We start from the raw sequence: 17,964 nt of genomic DNA on the forward strand, positions 1-17,964 counted from the left end.
AAGAAAATGTTCACTGAGACCTCTGAGCTCAACCTTTTCTCACATCTAATCTTTTTCTTTCTTTCATTTTAATCCAAGGGAGTAGTTTCCCTACTTGCATCTCACCACAGCACCAATATGCCCTGGGTCATCTTTTCCAGAGATGTTGCTTGCATTTCCTTTATCTTGTCCCTAGCAAATTTCCCACAGCTCTGGGTTTGTTGGTTTGTTTGTTTTTGCTGGCTAAAGGATAGGTGAAGATTGCTTCAACCTATCATCAGCGGAGAAAGGCCAAATATCATAGTTGTTACACGGGTGTCTGATTGGCAAATCCAAATTTCACCTTGAGTAAAGCAACTGTACATTATTTAAAAGCAAAAAAAAATGGGATTGAAGTTGAGATCCTATTCAGATGTGGTTTGCAAAGCCATTGCTTAAATATAGCGAGCATTTGTCTCAAGTAACCCTATTCTTTCAAGTACATTGTGTCAGAGCCTAAGAGTCGGTTTCGCCTTACAATTGCTTGAGGTGGGATTTAGCTTAATGACTTCCCAGGAATGCACAGTTCTAGACATTCTCAGTCAACCTGTAAGGATTGGACAAAAGAGCTGCATCTTGGTCCTGCAGTGTTTCAAGTAATATTAAGGATATGCAGGAAAAGTGCTTCAGTTATAGCATGGGCATGTGCACCACACTTTGTCTATCAGTGACATCTTAAAAGAAGCGTTTGATTTCAGGAGGCATTAAAAAGGCAACAACAAGGTAGTAGAAGATACTTGTACCAACGTATTACCTTTTAAACCCCTCCAAGATTCAGTGTGTATTTTCTTGCAATGCACACCAATTTGTGAGTCCAGGAAAAAGTGCAGCTTTTTCAAGGAGACAATAATAGAAACAGCAAATAAATCTATAACAAATCTGAAGCACTTTCCTGAAACTGCAGCCACATACTGCATGCCATAGGAACATCTTGGAGTTAAATCTGTGTCACATAACTGCCCGTAACCATAATTCTTCACTTAGAATAAGAATAGTAAACTTTTATACAAAGAGAAGGAACTACAAAGTTTCTCTCTGTTGTCTTCTAACTTCAGCTGTAAATGCCCATTTTACTGTAATTATATTACATTTAAGGATTACACCTATAAGCACACAATTCATATATTCAATTTAAAGTAAATCACAAATAATATCCAGGAATATATAGAGGCATTACTAGCAACAAGAGAATCAACAGAGCAAAACATCTAAAGTGATTAAGTGGACATTACTACACAGGCAAATAATAATTCTTAAAACACATGCAGTGCTACTGTGATAAATGTCTGACTCACAATTTTATGTTCTGAATTCATTCTAACACATTCTATGCTATATTATCAGAATTATATGAGCAATACTTTATTGGAATACTTCAATGCATATTGTGATGCATTAAAATTATTACCCTCCTTTCTAAGCAAACTGTTGGAGGTAGCATTTAGACCAAGTCCTACTGAAATTAATGGGATTTAAATAAGTGATCATAACTGTCTCATTAGCTCCAGTGCTACTTCCGATGAGTAACTTGGCCTGAATGCTACACCGCAATAAATAATACTAAGATTAGAGTCAACGTTTCAAAAAACAGCAGAGTGAAGAATAAAATACAAGCCTTTGAAATGAATTAAAGATGTTTTTCCCCCACAATGGATGCAACTGCACCAGGCAAAAAAAAGGGAACATACCATATTAACTTGGGGGGGGGGGGGGAACCTTACATTTTAATCCTACATTAATAAACTCCTTGACATCTCCAGAAAATAAAGTGAAGCAAGGACGCTGGGGGAAAAAAACGGCAAGGTTTTAAGTGAGTTATTTTGCATTTTTTTTCTAAATATAAAAACTCTGCTGCTTTTAGATGTTAGTTATAGCTGAACATAAACCGAGGTTCAGATTTTTTTAAGCCTGGATCCAGTGATCCTAGCATTAATGCCTATTGGGCCTGGATTGTCAATCTAAGCCCCGTGGCCATCTCCCGTCAAACTGAGTACATTTTTTGCTCATGCTCTCATGTTGTGTTATGTCACTGTTCAGTCATGGAGCTCACTGTTCAACTTTGGGTCAATAACAATCTCTTAGTCCAGTGGTTCCCAAACTTGGCAACTTTAAAACTTGTGGACTTCAACTCTCAGAATTCTCCAGCCAGCAGCTTGCCAAGTTGCCAAGTTTGGGAACCACTGTCTTAGTCCAACCTAGCTATTCTGTCTATAGTTGTAGGGATAAAATGGGGGAGCTGTACAGGCTTGACCTTTCAGAGAAAGTCAAACATAAATAGAATAATAAATAATATTTAATAAAAATGTGCCTGTGAAGTTTCAGGATGGTGGGAAATGAATACAGATACTGAAAGGGAAATCTTATGGATTGAGGGAGACATTGTGATAACCCAGGATGACAGGAAATCAGAATATTAAATGAAAATATGATTGTGACAATTATTACAATATGAATAAGACTGACTGGCTGGCTGGCTACAAACAACAGCATGACAAAGTAGCAAAAATGGTGCACTGGAATATCTGCAAGACACACCATTTGCCTGCAAGCAAGAATTGGTGGGACCAGAAAATTGACAAAAGTGATAGAAAATGAAGAAACTAAAGTGTTCAGGGACCTTAAAATTCAAACAAAAAAGCACCTGTCATGTAACACCCCAGACTTAACAATTGTTGATAAGAAAAGCAAAAAAAAGGCTAGGTAGTAGATATAGCAATATCTGGAGAAAGTAGAATAAAGACAAAGAACTGGAGAAGATCACAAAACACAAAGTCCTTCATATAGAAACAGAAAAACTGTGACAAAAGAAAATAAAGATAGTACTAATAATAATAGGCTCCTTGCGTACCATCTCGAAACATCTGGAGCATCACTTGAACACTTCTGGCATTGAAAAAATTATCATCAGTCAATTGGAAAAGGTAGTATTATTTGGAATAGCTTGCATGCCTTTAATACCATTATACAATAACATCTGCCTTGGAAAGGACTCAATAGGACATTAGTCATGCAAAATTCTAGGTAAATATCAGAGAATCTGGAAGCCTAGACCTGTCCTTTAGATATTTCCTGTTTGGTTTCTGGAGTGAAGCTTCACCATCCACAAGGGAGAAGAGCATTTTTGAAACTTGTGTTGTCCTCCAATCAGAACACATGGCTACTATTTTTAAAAAAGCTGCTGATCAGACTTATATTCTATAATTATACTTAGATTTATTCAAGTACATCAATCAGTTTCACTGTATACTAAAGGGCTTAGGTACAAGGGGAAAAAATGGCATTTGGATCACCTCACTTATCTAAATGAGTGTTCCTAAAATAATTTGGGGACACTTTCTGGAGAAAAATCATTTGATTTGAATCAGAGGCAGAAATACATTTCTCTGAAAAATGGTAACTATGTAACTACATACGTCTAGACCCCAACTGGTTCAAGATAAGCTTCTTATGCAAATGATATTCAACCTCAAGAAGAAGGTAGATAATGGAATTATTGAAAAGTCAACTACTCATCAGAAGGATGACAGAAAAATCAGGCAAGGTCCTAATATATGGGTAGGAGGCAAATGGACTTGTTACAATCACTGCTTTTAATTTATCAAAGCAAAGCTGTCACAAGTCAGACACTGACAAATGCGTATCTAATGCATATAAATGAGCCAATTATCACTAATGGTTGGACAGTTCAATGCTGTATAGACTTCATTTTTATTACATTTTTCTTTTTAAGAAATGAAATTTTAAGTGGAAACCAACCCATCTATAAACAATGATTGACAACCCAAACAGTTGTGTTTTATCATAAACATTTTCTTCAGAGAACCTAAATGGTAAAATAGTCTGAATAATTCTGAAATATAGCTTTGCCATGATTGATTGTCACAGCACTGTCAGTAGGATTCTTCAACCCCCCCCCCCCCCCATATCCCAGAGGAGAGCTTGAGCTTCAGGGTAACATTTGGGATCCCCCCAGCAAATCAATCCCATGCGTATCAGATATAAACCATCAAATAGGGTACTTGCAGTTTTTAAATTTAATCTGTAAAGGTATCATATACACACACATACACCAGAGGTGGTATTCAGCAGGTTCTGATTTGTTCTGGAGAACCAGTAGTGGAAATTTTGAGTAGTTTGGAGAACCGGTAAATACCACCTCTGACTGGCCCCGCCCCATCTATTCTCTGTCTCCTGAGTCCCAGCTGATTGGGAGGGAATGGAGATTTTACAGTATCCTTCCCCTGCCATGCACACCAAGCCATGCCCACAGAACCAGTAGTAAAAAAAAATTGAATACCACCACTGACATACACTTACATATAGCACATGGCATTCAGTAAGAGCTTTAAGGATTTTTAAGCTGTACAACTTGATTGTATTGTATATGTTTCCTCAGATTGTAAATAAAAAAATTGACTAGTTTTAACAATTAAGAACATGAACTTTTGTTCAGTGGACATTTTTAAGATTCGTGAAGCTTATAGGTTTTGTTCCACTTTGCCATTTGGTTCTAACTTAGATTGAGTATGAACTCAGTTACTATGGTTTTCAATCCATGGTTTATTTTACATGGTTGTCTGTAAACCGGGCATTATGATCTGTTCAATCAGCCAACTAATAATTTGTATGAACCCAGTCTGTTACTTGATATTTAGAGTTGAAGAAGAGCTGAAGAATCTTCTTGGATGAGAAGCAAAATGTCTTCAGAGAAAAACCAGAAAGTCCAGTTGCCTCTTGAAAAAAGCACCTTTGGGACAACCATGACCTGGATGACTGAGAATCTCCACAGACATTTAGCAATAGAAGTTAATATTTATTCACATCACTGAAAAATTATAATGAGATAATGCCTCTTCACAATCTAGTTCATTCAGCACATTCTAGTGAAAAAATATATGAGCTGGAGTCAAATCCCTGCTGCCAATGTAAAGGTCACTAAATGTACTTAGAGAGCCACTCTCATCCATGTCTCTACGATCATGAATGAGTCAGAATCACCTGAACCATCAGAATCATCTGAAGGAAACGCATGCACGCAGCAAGCAGATTTTAAGGTGCTTGTGTGAAGTTGGCAAATTGTATTCTCGGCGATAAAGTTCCAATCATTATTTGAACCATTCCTCTCAAGAGATCTATACATCTTGGTTGTAACTTAGCAAAGCCGAATTAATGTGGGTGATTCCATTTGGAGGGAAGATAAGAGGCAATGTGATATAATAATTAAGATCATGAATTAGATGCAGAAAAAGCCAAAAAAATCAAACCATCATCCATAGAAATTCCCCAAATGAGATGTTGGCTTAGTTAATCTCTCTCAGCTCAATCCCACTTATTAAGATTGTTGCTATAAGTGGGAAGGGGGGGGGAGAAAGAAAGTAGGACTTCTGTATTTCACCTTGAATTCCCAAATCAAAGGTCAGATATAAATACTTTTTTTACAATAAAGTAACTATGAATAATAATAAATTGATAGCTAAGATCTGTACCTATCAATAGTCAAAATTTTCAAACATAATATAAAATGGGGAAAAATGGCTTTGGTTCCCTTTGGTTCCAAATTTCGCCACAGATCAGTTCACAATGCCTTTAAAAATAAGCCTTTCAACATACACAAAAAAAATAGTATTACTTACTGAGAAATGAAGTGATTGAATCCTCTGGACCAATTTCCTGGTTGGAACAGCGTTGGAGGGGGATTCCTGAAAAATATGCAGGCACTTTGTATGAACAGCTGAAAGAGTCAAAGCAATTGTTCAACACTAAAATCTGTTGTTGATGTTATCAGAGAAGGAATTGTTTTCAATGTGGAAGGTATCCATGGATCATTCCTGCTATTATCTAAAAAATGAAATTGCTGATCTTCGCCATCCGTGTTCTTCCAAACAGTTTAAGGAAATTTAGACTAGGATTCAGGATTGTAGTTGAACAACGGGGCCCCAAATATTTACTTATTCTGATGAAAGAAGTCTTCCTACACCATTTCTATAGGCAAAGGTTTCTTCCAGATGATCATTCACAACAAATTGAAAATATGTAACTAGCCACAAATATATCTAAGACATTTTCAGAGCTACTCTCCTCACAGAAGTCTGCTATGTGCATCTCACACTGAATTCTCTCTCTCTGTGTGTGTGTTTGTTTGTTAAAAATAATGTAAATAATAACAACAATAATGTTATATGTGGCTAATAGATTAGAGCAATGGAAATGAAAAAAGAGAACCTGATTTTTCAATTTTTTTTCTATACCTTTGCCTGGGTTGTGTGCATGTGTTGAAAACTAAGCAAAACACAGCTAAGTACTAATAGCTCTATAATGAATGGCTCACTTTCATCTGCATCTATCTGAAAACCATTTCTGCTATCTCATTTTCTGCAGATTGTCATGTTATCTGAGCCAAATGTATTATTACTTTTCTCTTTTCATACAGTACTGGTTCAAAATGAGCAGGGAAAATCCAAAATACTTGCCGGATATGCATCATTTATCACATTTACTATTAGGAAGCAATGTGATGGGTTATATTCATGACATTAATGCTTAGGCTCATGTTCCATTAAATAGGTTCTATCACCACCTGCATCAGAGCCTCAGATGCAAGATATACCAATCCCATCTGCGAAGATGAATTGAGGCAATAGCTACTTGCATCTGCTTTAAAAAAAAAAAGTACAAGTCCAATAATTGGTTAGGAAAGAAACTAACTAAGCATACTAACAAAGTCTTCAGGAGACAATCAGAAACTTTATACGAGCAAAAGTGCATTGGTTCTTTGGGCCATATGATCCTTGATGAGAATAAAATCACAATGCCCGCTCCCCCAGTAATCCTCTATAGACCAATAGCTTTCTTTCTTGGTAAGCAATCAGAGTAGCTTAACCTGCAGAGGCCACGTTGGACTCACTCTCGTGGTTATGCTAATGTGCCATCCTTCACTCCTGAGCCCACAGAAAAGTATGCCAGTACAAACTGCCCTGCAGTAGGAGCCAATTTCTAATCTGCCTTAGAAACAATGCCAATGAGTGGTGTTGTCCTTAAGAGATTTGATGTTAATTTTTTTTAAAAAAATACTCTTTGGATTTGTCTCCCTAATGTCACCATCAATTGGGAAAACCAGCAAATGTTCTTGTTAATGTATAGTGGAGCAGAATAATATTATTTTAAATAGGTGCATTAGACATTTTTCAACATACCTGAGTGATGGGCCACCATAACAAAGCATCTATCCACAGAGAGCCTGTCGGCTAGAGCACAACTCTAGCAATCTTCAGAAACAGTGCTAGACTTATATACTCACAGTCTAGTGGTTTCGGGAAGAGCTCCAGGTCTATGCCCCAAATGTAGCTGATAGGTTCCATGTACAACCAGGAGGATTTCCCCCACCCCATCTTGCTTCATGCGCCAGGCTTTGCATGAACATAGCTACATGCTGTAGTTAATTAACACAGCCCGATTTATTCAAGCTTTCATATGCACTTAAAAAAAATAGAGCCAGTTCTTTAAGAGTCACTTAGCCTTTAATAATTTAATTTCTTAAAGTTGTAGCATGTTTTTAGGCATGCCTAACACTTAACTTGATGGTTTTCACGACTGATGACAGAAATCCCCTACTTTTAATTGGGATTACAACATCTGGTTTGCAAATTTTGGGTTACCATTAGATGGCAGCAAAGGCAGAGGAAACAGTCAAATGCTATGTTTCCATCTGGTGGCCATCTAAACTTTTGTTTCTGAGATCTGATATATTTCTTTTTCAGTCCTACATCTCTCCATGTACTTATTATGAACAAAGTTTCCTAAACTTTTATAAAGATTGTTTTTGTGGAGGGTATCATACAACTATATTGACATTCTTGCATTGATTCCCTACAGAGAGAGCAACAAAAGAGCATCTTTTAGGGCCATCTACACATGGGCAAAATACTACTGGAAAAAAGGTCTATTTTTATAAGTCCTCTCCAGAGCTGCACAGGGTAGTACATCCAGTCTGGTTAAGGCAAAAGCCCATTGAAATTTCGAAGTTACAATTGAAGAGAGGTAAGACAATGATCCATGTTCTTTAGGAAGAATCCACAAACTATAGCAGGGGTCAGCAGCCTGCTCTGGAGCTGCATGTGGCTCTTTCATCCCTCTGCTGTAGGTCCCTATCACCCGTCGGCACCACAATTTTGAGAGGAGCTTCTGGTTGGGGAGGAAGCAGGGCATGCCAGGAGGAGATTCTATAGCAAGGGGCAGTTTTTCTGGTCAGTTCCACAATTGATATGGCTTTTGGTTAGGACAGGTAGCGGAAAAGGGACACACCGCTAGGAGGAGACTCTATGGTAAGGAAACCAGATTTCTGGTTGCCTCCAGAATTGAACAGGGAGCTCCGGTTAGGACCTTTGTGGCTTTTTGAGTGTTTAAGGTTGCTGACCCCTGAACAATAGGATTAGCTATCAAGCTTAAACTAATTTTTAAAAATCAATAAACTGGATATGTTGTTTAAATTGACTCCTGGCATTTTCTAACACTAATGGAGAGAGGCTTTTCCAAAAGACGGTTGTGAGGATTGAAGTTTTCCATTACCTTTTGTTAACTGGTTGATTTATAATGGCCTCTGAGAACCAGTGGAGCCAGACCCACAGGAGAAAAAATCAATTTCAACCAGAAATTAAGGAGATAGAACCAGGCCCTGGTACCCACAGAAACCATACCTGTCTCTAACTGAAATACATAAGGTAATACCAATCTCAATCGTTGAAACTGAACTATTAAGACTTGAATTTGCTTTTTCCTTTGTCTCTTCCAAGCCCTTTTCCTTCTGCATTTTGGCAAAGCTATTTTTCTTAAGAACGTTCCTCACCTGTCATGAAGTTTTCTTTCCTGTGTGTAAAATAAATTAAATCCTAACAGCAATGGAAATTAATTTAATTGCGAGTATTGAATAAATATAGGGAATAGATATAAGTGCTGTTGACTTAGTATGTCATTTCTGATTGCTTGTAGTTTTGTATGATTACATTTCACCAAACAACTCTCTTCCGGTTTGATACAATTAATTGTGCTTTTTTTAAAGATTTGTACTAATGCTTTAGGCCCTGAATAATATTACAATTATTAGAATCTCAACCTTATTTCTCCCACTCTTTCTGCTAATGTTCACTGAGGCATGTAGCTACTAAGAGCAATCTATACTCCTTTGCTACCTGAAATCATATTTTGAAAATTCTACCCAAGCTTTTCTTCATAATATTTCCAGTCAAGAGCAAAGATGTGGTAAAATGTTCTCTCTCATAACTTCAATACATTTAAGCTAAGCTCTGGCTCTGGGCATGGTTGCATGCACTCAAGGGAAAGGAGCACAGGATATTAGAGGTCAAATCCTGCCCATTTGATTGTGGTTGGTTTCAATAGCAATAGCAGTAGACTTATATACCGCTTCATAGGCCTTTCAGGCCTCTCTAAGCGGTTTACAGAGAGTCAGCATATTGCCCCCAACAATCTGGGTCCTCATTTTACCCACCTCGGAAGGATGGAAGGCTGAGTCAACCCTGAGCCGGTGAGATTTGAACCGCTGACCTGCTGATCTAGCAGTAGCCTGCAGTGCTGCATTTAACCACTGCGCCACCTTGGCTCTTTCAGAAATTCTCCTTCTCTAGAGGTTTATTTTCAGGTCCTTCTTCCTTATAATCTTCCATTCCTTGATAGATCTCCACAGGTTCTAGAGAAAACCAAGGCCTTGGGCTATCCAGAAACTATTTATTATTTTATTTTGATCTTTCAATTAGTGGAGAATTATGATTTCCCATATAACAAGCACATGAGAATTGTGGAGCATTGTGAAACCAATGTGGGGTAAGCAGAAAAGCTATAAGATAACACTGTTTAGGGACACCAAAAATTCTGCACAGAGACACCATGATGGCGCAGTGGTCAGAATGCAGTACTGCGGGCTACTTCTGCCAGCTGCCTGCAGCTTGGCAGTTCAAATCTCACCAGGCTCAAGGTTGACCCATCCTTCCGAGGTAGGTAAAATGAGGACACAAATTGTTGGGGGAAATATGCTGACTCTGTAAACCGCTTAGAGAGGGCTATGCTCAGCGAACCAATTGTTAAACTGGTAGGATCCCACCTCTGTCTAAGGGTATTGCTATTGTTATTTGCTTGTTGTTTTAAGTATGAAATCAGGGCAACCATCCACATAGTACCCTGTCACTAGCTAGGTTTAATATGTACTATATACAGGAGTGATTCCTGTCAGTTCTAACCTCTTCTATAGAAGAGGTTCCACAAATCTACACTGCTGTTTAGAACCGGTTCCAGCTCCCTCCCCCCCACCCGTCCGCACATTATCAAGATGAAGAGCGAGAGGAGGAATTCTGGGAGTTGAAGTCCACAAGTCTTAAAGCTGTCAAGTTTGAACACCCCTGGGGTTTTTTCTAAAGGGTTAGGGGTGCAAGGGTCTTGTAACTTGACAGCTTTAAGACTTGCACACTTCAATGCCAGAGTTCCTGAGTCAACATGACTGGAGGAGGAATTCTGGGAGTTGAAGTCCACAAGTCTTAAAGCTGTCAAGTTTGAACACCCCTGGGGTTTTTTTTCTAAAGGGTTAGGGGTGCAAGGGTCTTGTAACCTGACAGCTTTAAGACTTGCGTGCTTCAAATGCCAGAGTTTCTGAGCCAACATTTTGGTTGCAAAGCAAGAGCGTTGTTAAGTGAGTTTCACCACATTTTACAAGTTGGCCATGCCCATCCAGTCACATGGCCAGAAAGCCACTCCCACAAAGCAGGCCACACCTACAGAAGAGGTTCTAAAAAAATTTGAAACCCACCACTGAGTATTTATGACTATGAATGGTAGAATGCAAATATATTTTGAAAACTATGTTATCCATAGATACTCACGTTTCTACCTTTCTCCTCAACAGGAAGAAAAGAAAAGGGATCTTTGGGTATAATGAAACAGAAATATTTTAATCTTTTAAATGTTACCTATTTTCTGGCATTGAACTGGTTTCCAAAATCACAGCTGGGAAGACCAAATGGATCATTCTTTCCACCATCAAGGCTAGTTCTACAGTTCACTGGACATCATTTGTCCTTTACATTAAGCTGTGCGCCTAATTACAGGTCACAGTTAATAGGTTTACAGTTGGCCAATGCGGTGATGATGAGAATCACTGCACTGAACAGTTTTCCAAATGTCTTAAAAGGTTGGATAGATAAAAACATGATTTCATTAATACAGAAACATCATTTGTTAAGATAAAGGGTCAAACAAAGAAGCCAGACTTCTAAATGCAGAGAGAGATCTCCATTACTGGAGAAAACCATGATGTTTCCAAAGAGAGAAAATTAACTGCCCTGGGTATCAACACCTGCTACTAGAAACTGATCCAACCAGCAACTGATTTAAATAAGCAGAAGAGCCAGAGAGAGACTTGCAGTGAATTTGCACGCATGATTTTGGAATAAAATCATCAGAGATGTTTCAAATATAGTCAATTACTGGATTTTAAAATATATTTTTTCTAGGTTGTAAGGATTTATATTTTATTTTTAATATTAAATAATGCATCTTTAAACATAAAGGAAAAAGAAGACTACATGTATGTAATGACATAATGGCTTTCATGCCCAAAATGCTCACCTCAATGCTTACACACAAGTGTTTTTTTTAAACTCCTGATGGCTAGTGAGTAACAAATAACTGTTGGGTTCCTGGTCTATGCTATCCATAATCTTATCTCCAGTGCTGCCCAAAGGTAAGCAAAAATAGAGTCTGGCTTCCCCATTGATTTTGCTCGTCAGAAGGTTGCAAATGGTGTTCACAGGACCCCAGGACAGTGCTGGATTCCTACCAGTTTGGACTGGTTCGGCCGAACCAGTAGTGGTTTGGCAGCCTGGGTTGCTGGAACCGGCAGTGACCCAGGCCTGCCACACCCCCGAACTGGCTCTCTGAGCAGCGCCATAGGCTCTGTCTTCTTGTTTTTTGCTTCTTCGCATGCACAGAGCAACTTTTATTGCACAGTGGGGGTTTTTTTTTGTTTTTGAGCCAGTTTTGCGATAATGCTCTTCTAATTAAAAGTTTTTGAAAGTATTTGTGCATTTTATTTTTATCATCCCATAGGAATGTATGCCAACCTGCTTGCAAATCATGGCCTTCTAAGGTCAAAATTCTTTTATTCTTTAGCTCTATCCAATCTTTCATCCATGTTATTGTTACTGCTAATATGTATAATTCCCAATTTGGTAATGCTAAACCTCCCCCTCTCCTTGCTATTTTGCATTGACTTTAGTTTAATCCTCACTTTTCGTCCTTGCCAAATGAACCTAGCAGTTATTTTGTTTAATTCTTGAAAGAAAGTTTTATCCGGTTTAATAGGTTCGGTTTGCAACAAGAATAAGATTCTTGGTAAAATGTTCATTTTGACTGTGGCTATATGTCCCATTAGTGATAGCTGAATATTTTTCCAGCTTTCTAAATCTTTCTTTATTTGTGTCACTAGTTTATTATAATTATCATCCTTAATTGTACAACATTTTGCAGACACCCAGATCCCCAAGTATTTCACTTTCTTAGTTGTTTGCATTTTATTCCTTTTATTTGATAAAACATAAGCTAACACTACCTACTCTCCCTGAATTACTATTTCCTCCAGCAGCTCAAGGTAGTTTATCGTCAGTCCCTTCTCCAACTTGCACATTATTTTGTGGTTGCATGATCCACAACTGAAAGTGTACACCACAGCTCTTTATTATTCTGGCTATTACTGAAGCACTGAACTAGAAGTAATGCTACTGTATAATGTTTCTTAAAATGCCATCCAAGACTCTCGCATTGGTCCACAAAATCAAAATTATGTACTAGTTACTGAAGATATTTGCAAATATTTAAAACAATGTGCCTCTTCCCAATATTACTTTATTTGTTCAAAATGATAGGATCACGAAAAATATTTACATGACTATCTTTTTACATGATTCAATAAATATTCTAAGTAAGTTTTAATTTTTAATATGGTAACAATGATAAATGTAACTCATATAAACAAAAGCTCTTTTTCGGTCCTCCATATATATTTTTAAGTGGGAAGGGATAGAAGTTTAAGAAGCACTTTAGTGACTCTACAAAGGATTCTAGATCCTATTTCTCACCGGTTAAATGCCCTCGCTAGGTAAGATTGTATAAATTGTAATTTTCAGTGATGGGATTCAATTTTTTTTAATACTGGTTCTGTGAGCTGGGCTTGGCTTGGCTTGGGGGCATGGTGTGGCTTGGTGGGCATGGCAGGGGAAGGATACTGTACAACTCCATTCCCTCCCCATAAACTGGGACTCTGGAGGGAGAGAATAAACGTGGGCAGGGCCAGTCAGAGGTAGTATTTACCGGTTCTCTGAACTACTCAAAATTTCCGCTACCGGTTCTCCAAAACTGGTCAGAACCTGCTGAATACCACCTCTGGTACTTTTACATAAAATAATGTGACTGCCTCAAGCCTACCATAATTTTTTCTTCTATTAAAACAAAACTCTTTAAAAAATCACATTCAGAAATACAGTATTTATCACACGCGATTAGGATATTCTGCTCTGGTTCACAATTTAAAGGAGATAATGAAACATTAGTGTAACACTCAGAGATTAGTAAATTATTAAAATGTTTAGTATAAATGTGCCAGGTTTCATTTTTAAGCGCACAATTTAGATTATTTGCTTTATGATATTTGTTAGGATTCTGACCTAATCTTGTATTAAAGTATCATAATCTATGAAAAACTTTCAACCCCTCCCCCCTTTTCAGGTACATAGTCACAGCCTTACAGGTCACATCACTGCAAAATTGATACTTGCTTCATTTCATTCTGTAATTCTTGGGTATATGCACCCTGAGGGTCCCTTGGTTTCAAAGTTGGAAAAAACAAGTAAAAGCTAGTATATATGCATCACTGTCTCCTTCTCTTCGTTGGCCAACAGTAAATAGTGATCAATTTCCACAGCATAACAGCTGGATAATTTTCAGTCATACTGTGAGTGTTTTATAGAGATATTTCAGGAAAATGATTTACCATGATTCACCTAATCTCAAGGAAAATCAATTATCTCCAAGTGAAAGGTTTAAAATAAAAATAGCTGATCCATCAATATCTATAGCTATTTAAAAACTTATATTTAAACTTGTTTTTCTTTAAAAAAGTAAGCCTGACATTCAAAGGTGTTTCACTAGATACTGAAATCAGTGTACTTGAGAAAATAAAAGTATGTAAGTTGTTATACATAAATCCCACATATTTACATCCAGAATATGTATTCAGGTTCCATAGTCATGCTTAAAAGACAGATCCATTACCTAATGTTCTGACCTAGGCTTCCCAAAAGCATGAAGCAAACTCCTTGTCCCAACAAAAAAACCTTTTATCACTTTGCTGTGAATTCTGCTCTTTCACATATAGCAAAATCTTTCAAGGGAAGATTTACAGTCACAGACTTTATCAGGCTTGAAGAGCTGACAGGCCGATATCGGCAAAAACTTGGCAAGGATTCTCAGAGAGTCACAAACCAATTAAGTGAACTAATTGTCTCCTGCAAACTCCACTCCCCCTTCGCTCCTCTTTTATTTCCTCTGGGAGGGGCCATTCATCATCCACCTATGGTCTTACTCCCAAGTCAACCCCTGTTCTTTAGCTGTTCCCTTCGTCTGGCAACTCTGCGCATGCACACACTGGGAACAGGCTCCAGCTGTTCGCCTGCCTCACTGATGTCTGACTCTGAAGGCAGCTGATAACTGGCATATGGCTCTGGTCCCATCTCTGCCTCCGACACAGAGCCCTCATCAGAGCCTACCTCAGACTCCAGGACTGACCCATGTTCCTCCCCAACCACTTCACTGTCCAAATCTGCTGCCTGATCCGCTGGCCGCTGGCAGAGCCCAACACCTAAGAAGATCCTATTAATACTCCTGATTCAAGGGGGAAATAATGTGTTTCATTTCCTTAAAATGAAAAGTAATTATTATTTTTGAATAAATGAAAAAAATTAAGATTAATTTTAAAAAAAAACATTATTAGGAATGTTTACACAAGTTTCCTAAGCTGACAGGCTTTGGCAGGTTCCACACAGAAAAGCAGGAAACTGTTCCAACCAGTGACGTGCGGTGAGGTTTATGGCTGGTGAGGCACTGACACAGGGGTTTCAAATTTTTTAGACTTGTGGACTTCAACTCCCAGAATTCCACAGCCAGGCATGCTCAGTTCCGATTTAAAGCGACAGCATTTGGTTTTTCTCCTTTGCGAAAAAGTTTTCCTTCATTCTTTTTCTTCTCTCTCCCCCTCCTTCCTCCCTCTCTCCCTTTTTTAAACAGTTAAGCACTAAGCAGAGTCATCCACTGTGACTCTGGCAGCAACTAGCTCAGTCTTTTTCCTTTTACATTTTTTTTCTTTTCAGGATGACAGTGGTGAGGCTCTGCCTCCCTTGCCTCCCCTAACTGCACGTCCCTGGTTCCAACCTATATTTCAGTTGTACAATTTTGCAGGACACATTCCGCTTTTGAAGACAAAGCAATTAATAAATCACTTTATGAATTCATTTTCAAAAAGAAAAAAGCAGCACTAAGCACTAGCAAAGCAGAGCAAGTTCATTTTTTTTATAAGTGAACTAATGTTTAGAAAACAAGTTCCCTTCTTCATTAGAAAAGGTTATTAGGATAGTGCATTTTGATGATCCACACAGCAATATATTACACTTCAAGCAATGTAGTTAAAGCATCTAGACTGTTGATGGGGAAATCATAAATATTTGCATCCAGAGCAAAATGCATTGAATTTACTTCCAAGTGAAACATGGTAAATGATAAAACACGATACAATATAAAACAGCTCAGTACTGGATTGCAAAACTATTCAAATACTTGGATCAAGGTCAGCGTCAATCTTTTTAATGAATTCATGAGCTACAGAATTAAGGAATTTGGCAGCTTACAAGGTTTTATTAGCCTTATGCGGAATCTTACAAGTTATTTTCTTTCCATGATTAGTTTTTGTTATTAGCCATTTTCAATCAAGGTAGGAGGAACACTGCACTGTACAAATAATTCAAGAACCAGATGAATAAACACAATTTGGTTCTCCATGGACAAGCTTCATCATACACACTTAACCTATTTTAACTTTATGCTGTCCTGTGTAAGGTAGCATTCTGCTTTTTTTCATGGAGCTACTGAAGCAACTAAAATTAAAACTCTCTGTGGCAGCCAGAAATCAGTATGAAGAATTCCTCATTTATCCATGTATTCATTATAAATTAATATATTGCTTTTATATCCCATTATTATTATTGGTGTGCATGTTATCTAGCAATGGAATTTAGCATTTAGAATATTCCGCTATATAATTAGGTAAGATGGCACCTTCAAGAGTGATAAATTACCAATTAGGAACAACATTCTATTCCACTCGCACATAGAAAATAGTCACATTAGAGACAATGTTTGTAAGATATACACTTACTGACAACAAGCAATTAATTCCTTTGACTTTTTCATGCAAATGCACTTGATTTACAGTTCCTCAAATCAGGAACTATGGAAAAAGTTAAATGCAAATAGTCACACTTTTCTTCTACTAGTTGTGTCTGTGTCTCTGTGTGCAAAACATTCATATATGTTTGTGTGTGTGTGTGTGTGTGTGTTGTATTTGTGCTGATAAATAAATAAAGGGAGACGAGTATAGATCTATTTCAAGCTATTTAGCTCTCATCAGCTAGCCATCAGAGCTAAATAGCTTGAAATAGATCTATACTCGTCTCCCTTTATTTATTTATCAGCACAAATAGAACACAAATGTAACAAAGGCAACAATAAAAATATTGGGTTTCTGTCTGGATGGTCTCTTGTGACGAGCCGATAGACAGAGAATGGAAACAGTAGGCTTCCTCCCATATTTGGGCATACCAGGGCTTGTGACACTATACATACATACATACATACATACATGTATGTATGTATGTATGTATGTATAAATCCAGTGTAGGTGTATGTGTGTATGTATATTACAATAAGTACAGGTAGTCCTCAACTTATAACACTTCATTTAATGACCATTCATAGTTACAATGGCAATGAAAAAGGGATTTATGTCCATTTTTCACATTTATAACCATTGCAGCATCCCCATGGACACATGATCAAAATTTAGATCAAAATTGACCCATATTTATGACTGTTGCAGTCCCGGGGTTAGTTGATCACCTTTTGCAACCTTCTGACAAGCAAAGTCAATAGGGAAACCAGATTCATTTAACAACCCTGTTAGTTAATAATAACCGCAGTGATTCACTTAACAACTGAGGCATGAAAAGTTGTAAAATGAGACAAAATTAACTTAGCAACTGCCCCATTCAGTAACAGAAAGTATGGGTTCCATTATAATCATAAGTCAAGGACTATCTGTATATACAAGACACATTCCACTATGTGTATTCGATAGAATAGTAGAGAGAATTCCATTCTCTTTAGATAGAATTTAATTAGATTAATTCTAGTGTATTAGAGAGAAAAAAATAAACAAAATATACTGGATAGGTTTAACATACAGGCTTGGTATTATCTCATCTGATCTGCCCTTGCCAATATAATGCATTGGCAAGAGAATCAAGAGGAAACATGCCATAGTGGATTCCGCATTTCTGAGTACATATAAGAAAGTTAGCTAAAATAGTCAACTTCTCATGTGGCCATCCTGCATTTAGCTTCCTCTCCACCTGGACATTGGAACCTACAGACAAAATTCCCTTTTATTCAGAATTGCTGAATGACCACCAGTCTTTCAATTGCCAGGCATAACTCAGAAGTTCAAGACTTGCTTTCAGAAGTGAAAAGGAGCGTATGAACGCACGTTTGTGATTGCAAAGTCCATTGATGAAAGCATGCCTGCTTGAGTGAACTGTCAGAGATCAAATGTCACATATAAAA

General features: G+C 37.7%; 1 protein-coding gene across 1 annotated transcript in view; it reads right to left on the minus strand.

The window, feature by feature from the left end:
• MYO3B (myosin IIIB) overlaps positions 1-17,964 on the minus strand; it is a 288,019-nt gene that overhangs the window by 223,660 nt on the left and 46,395 nt on the right. The window contains exon 7 of the mRNA XM_087709242.1: positions 5,652-5,717. Coding sequence (XP_087565368.1) covers positions 5,652-5,717 — 66 coding nt within the window. The remainder of the gene's footprint in view (positions 1-5,651; positions 5,718-17,964) is intronic.

This window comes from Thamnophis sirtalis, unplaced genomic scaffold (assembly GCF_051295495.1).
Source record: "Thamnophis sirtalis isolate CommonGarterSnake01/CBP01778 unplaced genomic scaffold, rThaSir2_p1.2 scaffold_1, whole genome shotgun sequence".
NCBI lineage: Eukaryota > Metazoa > Chordata > Lepidosauria > Squamata > Natricidae > Thamnophis > Thamnophis sirtalis.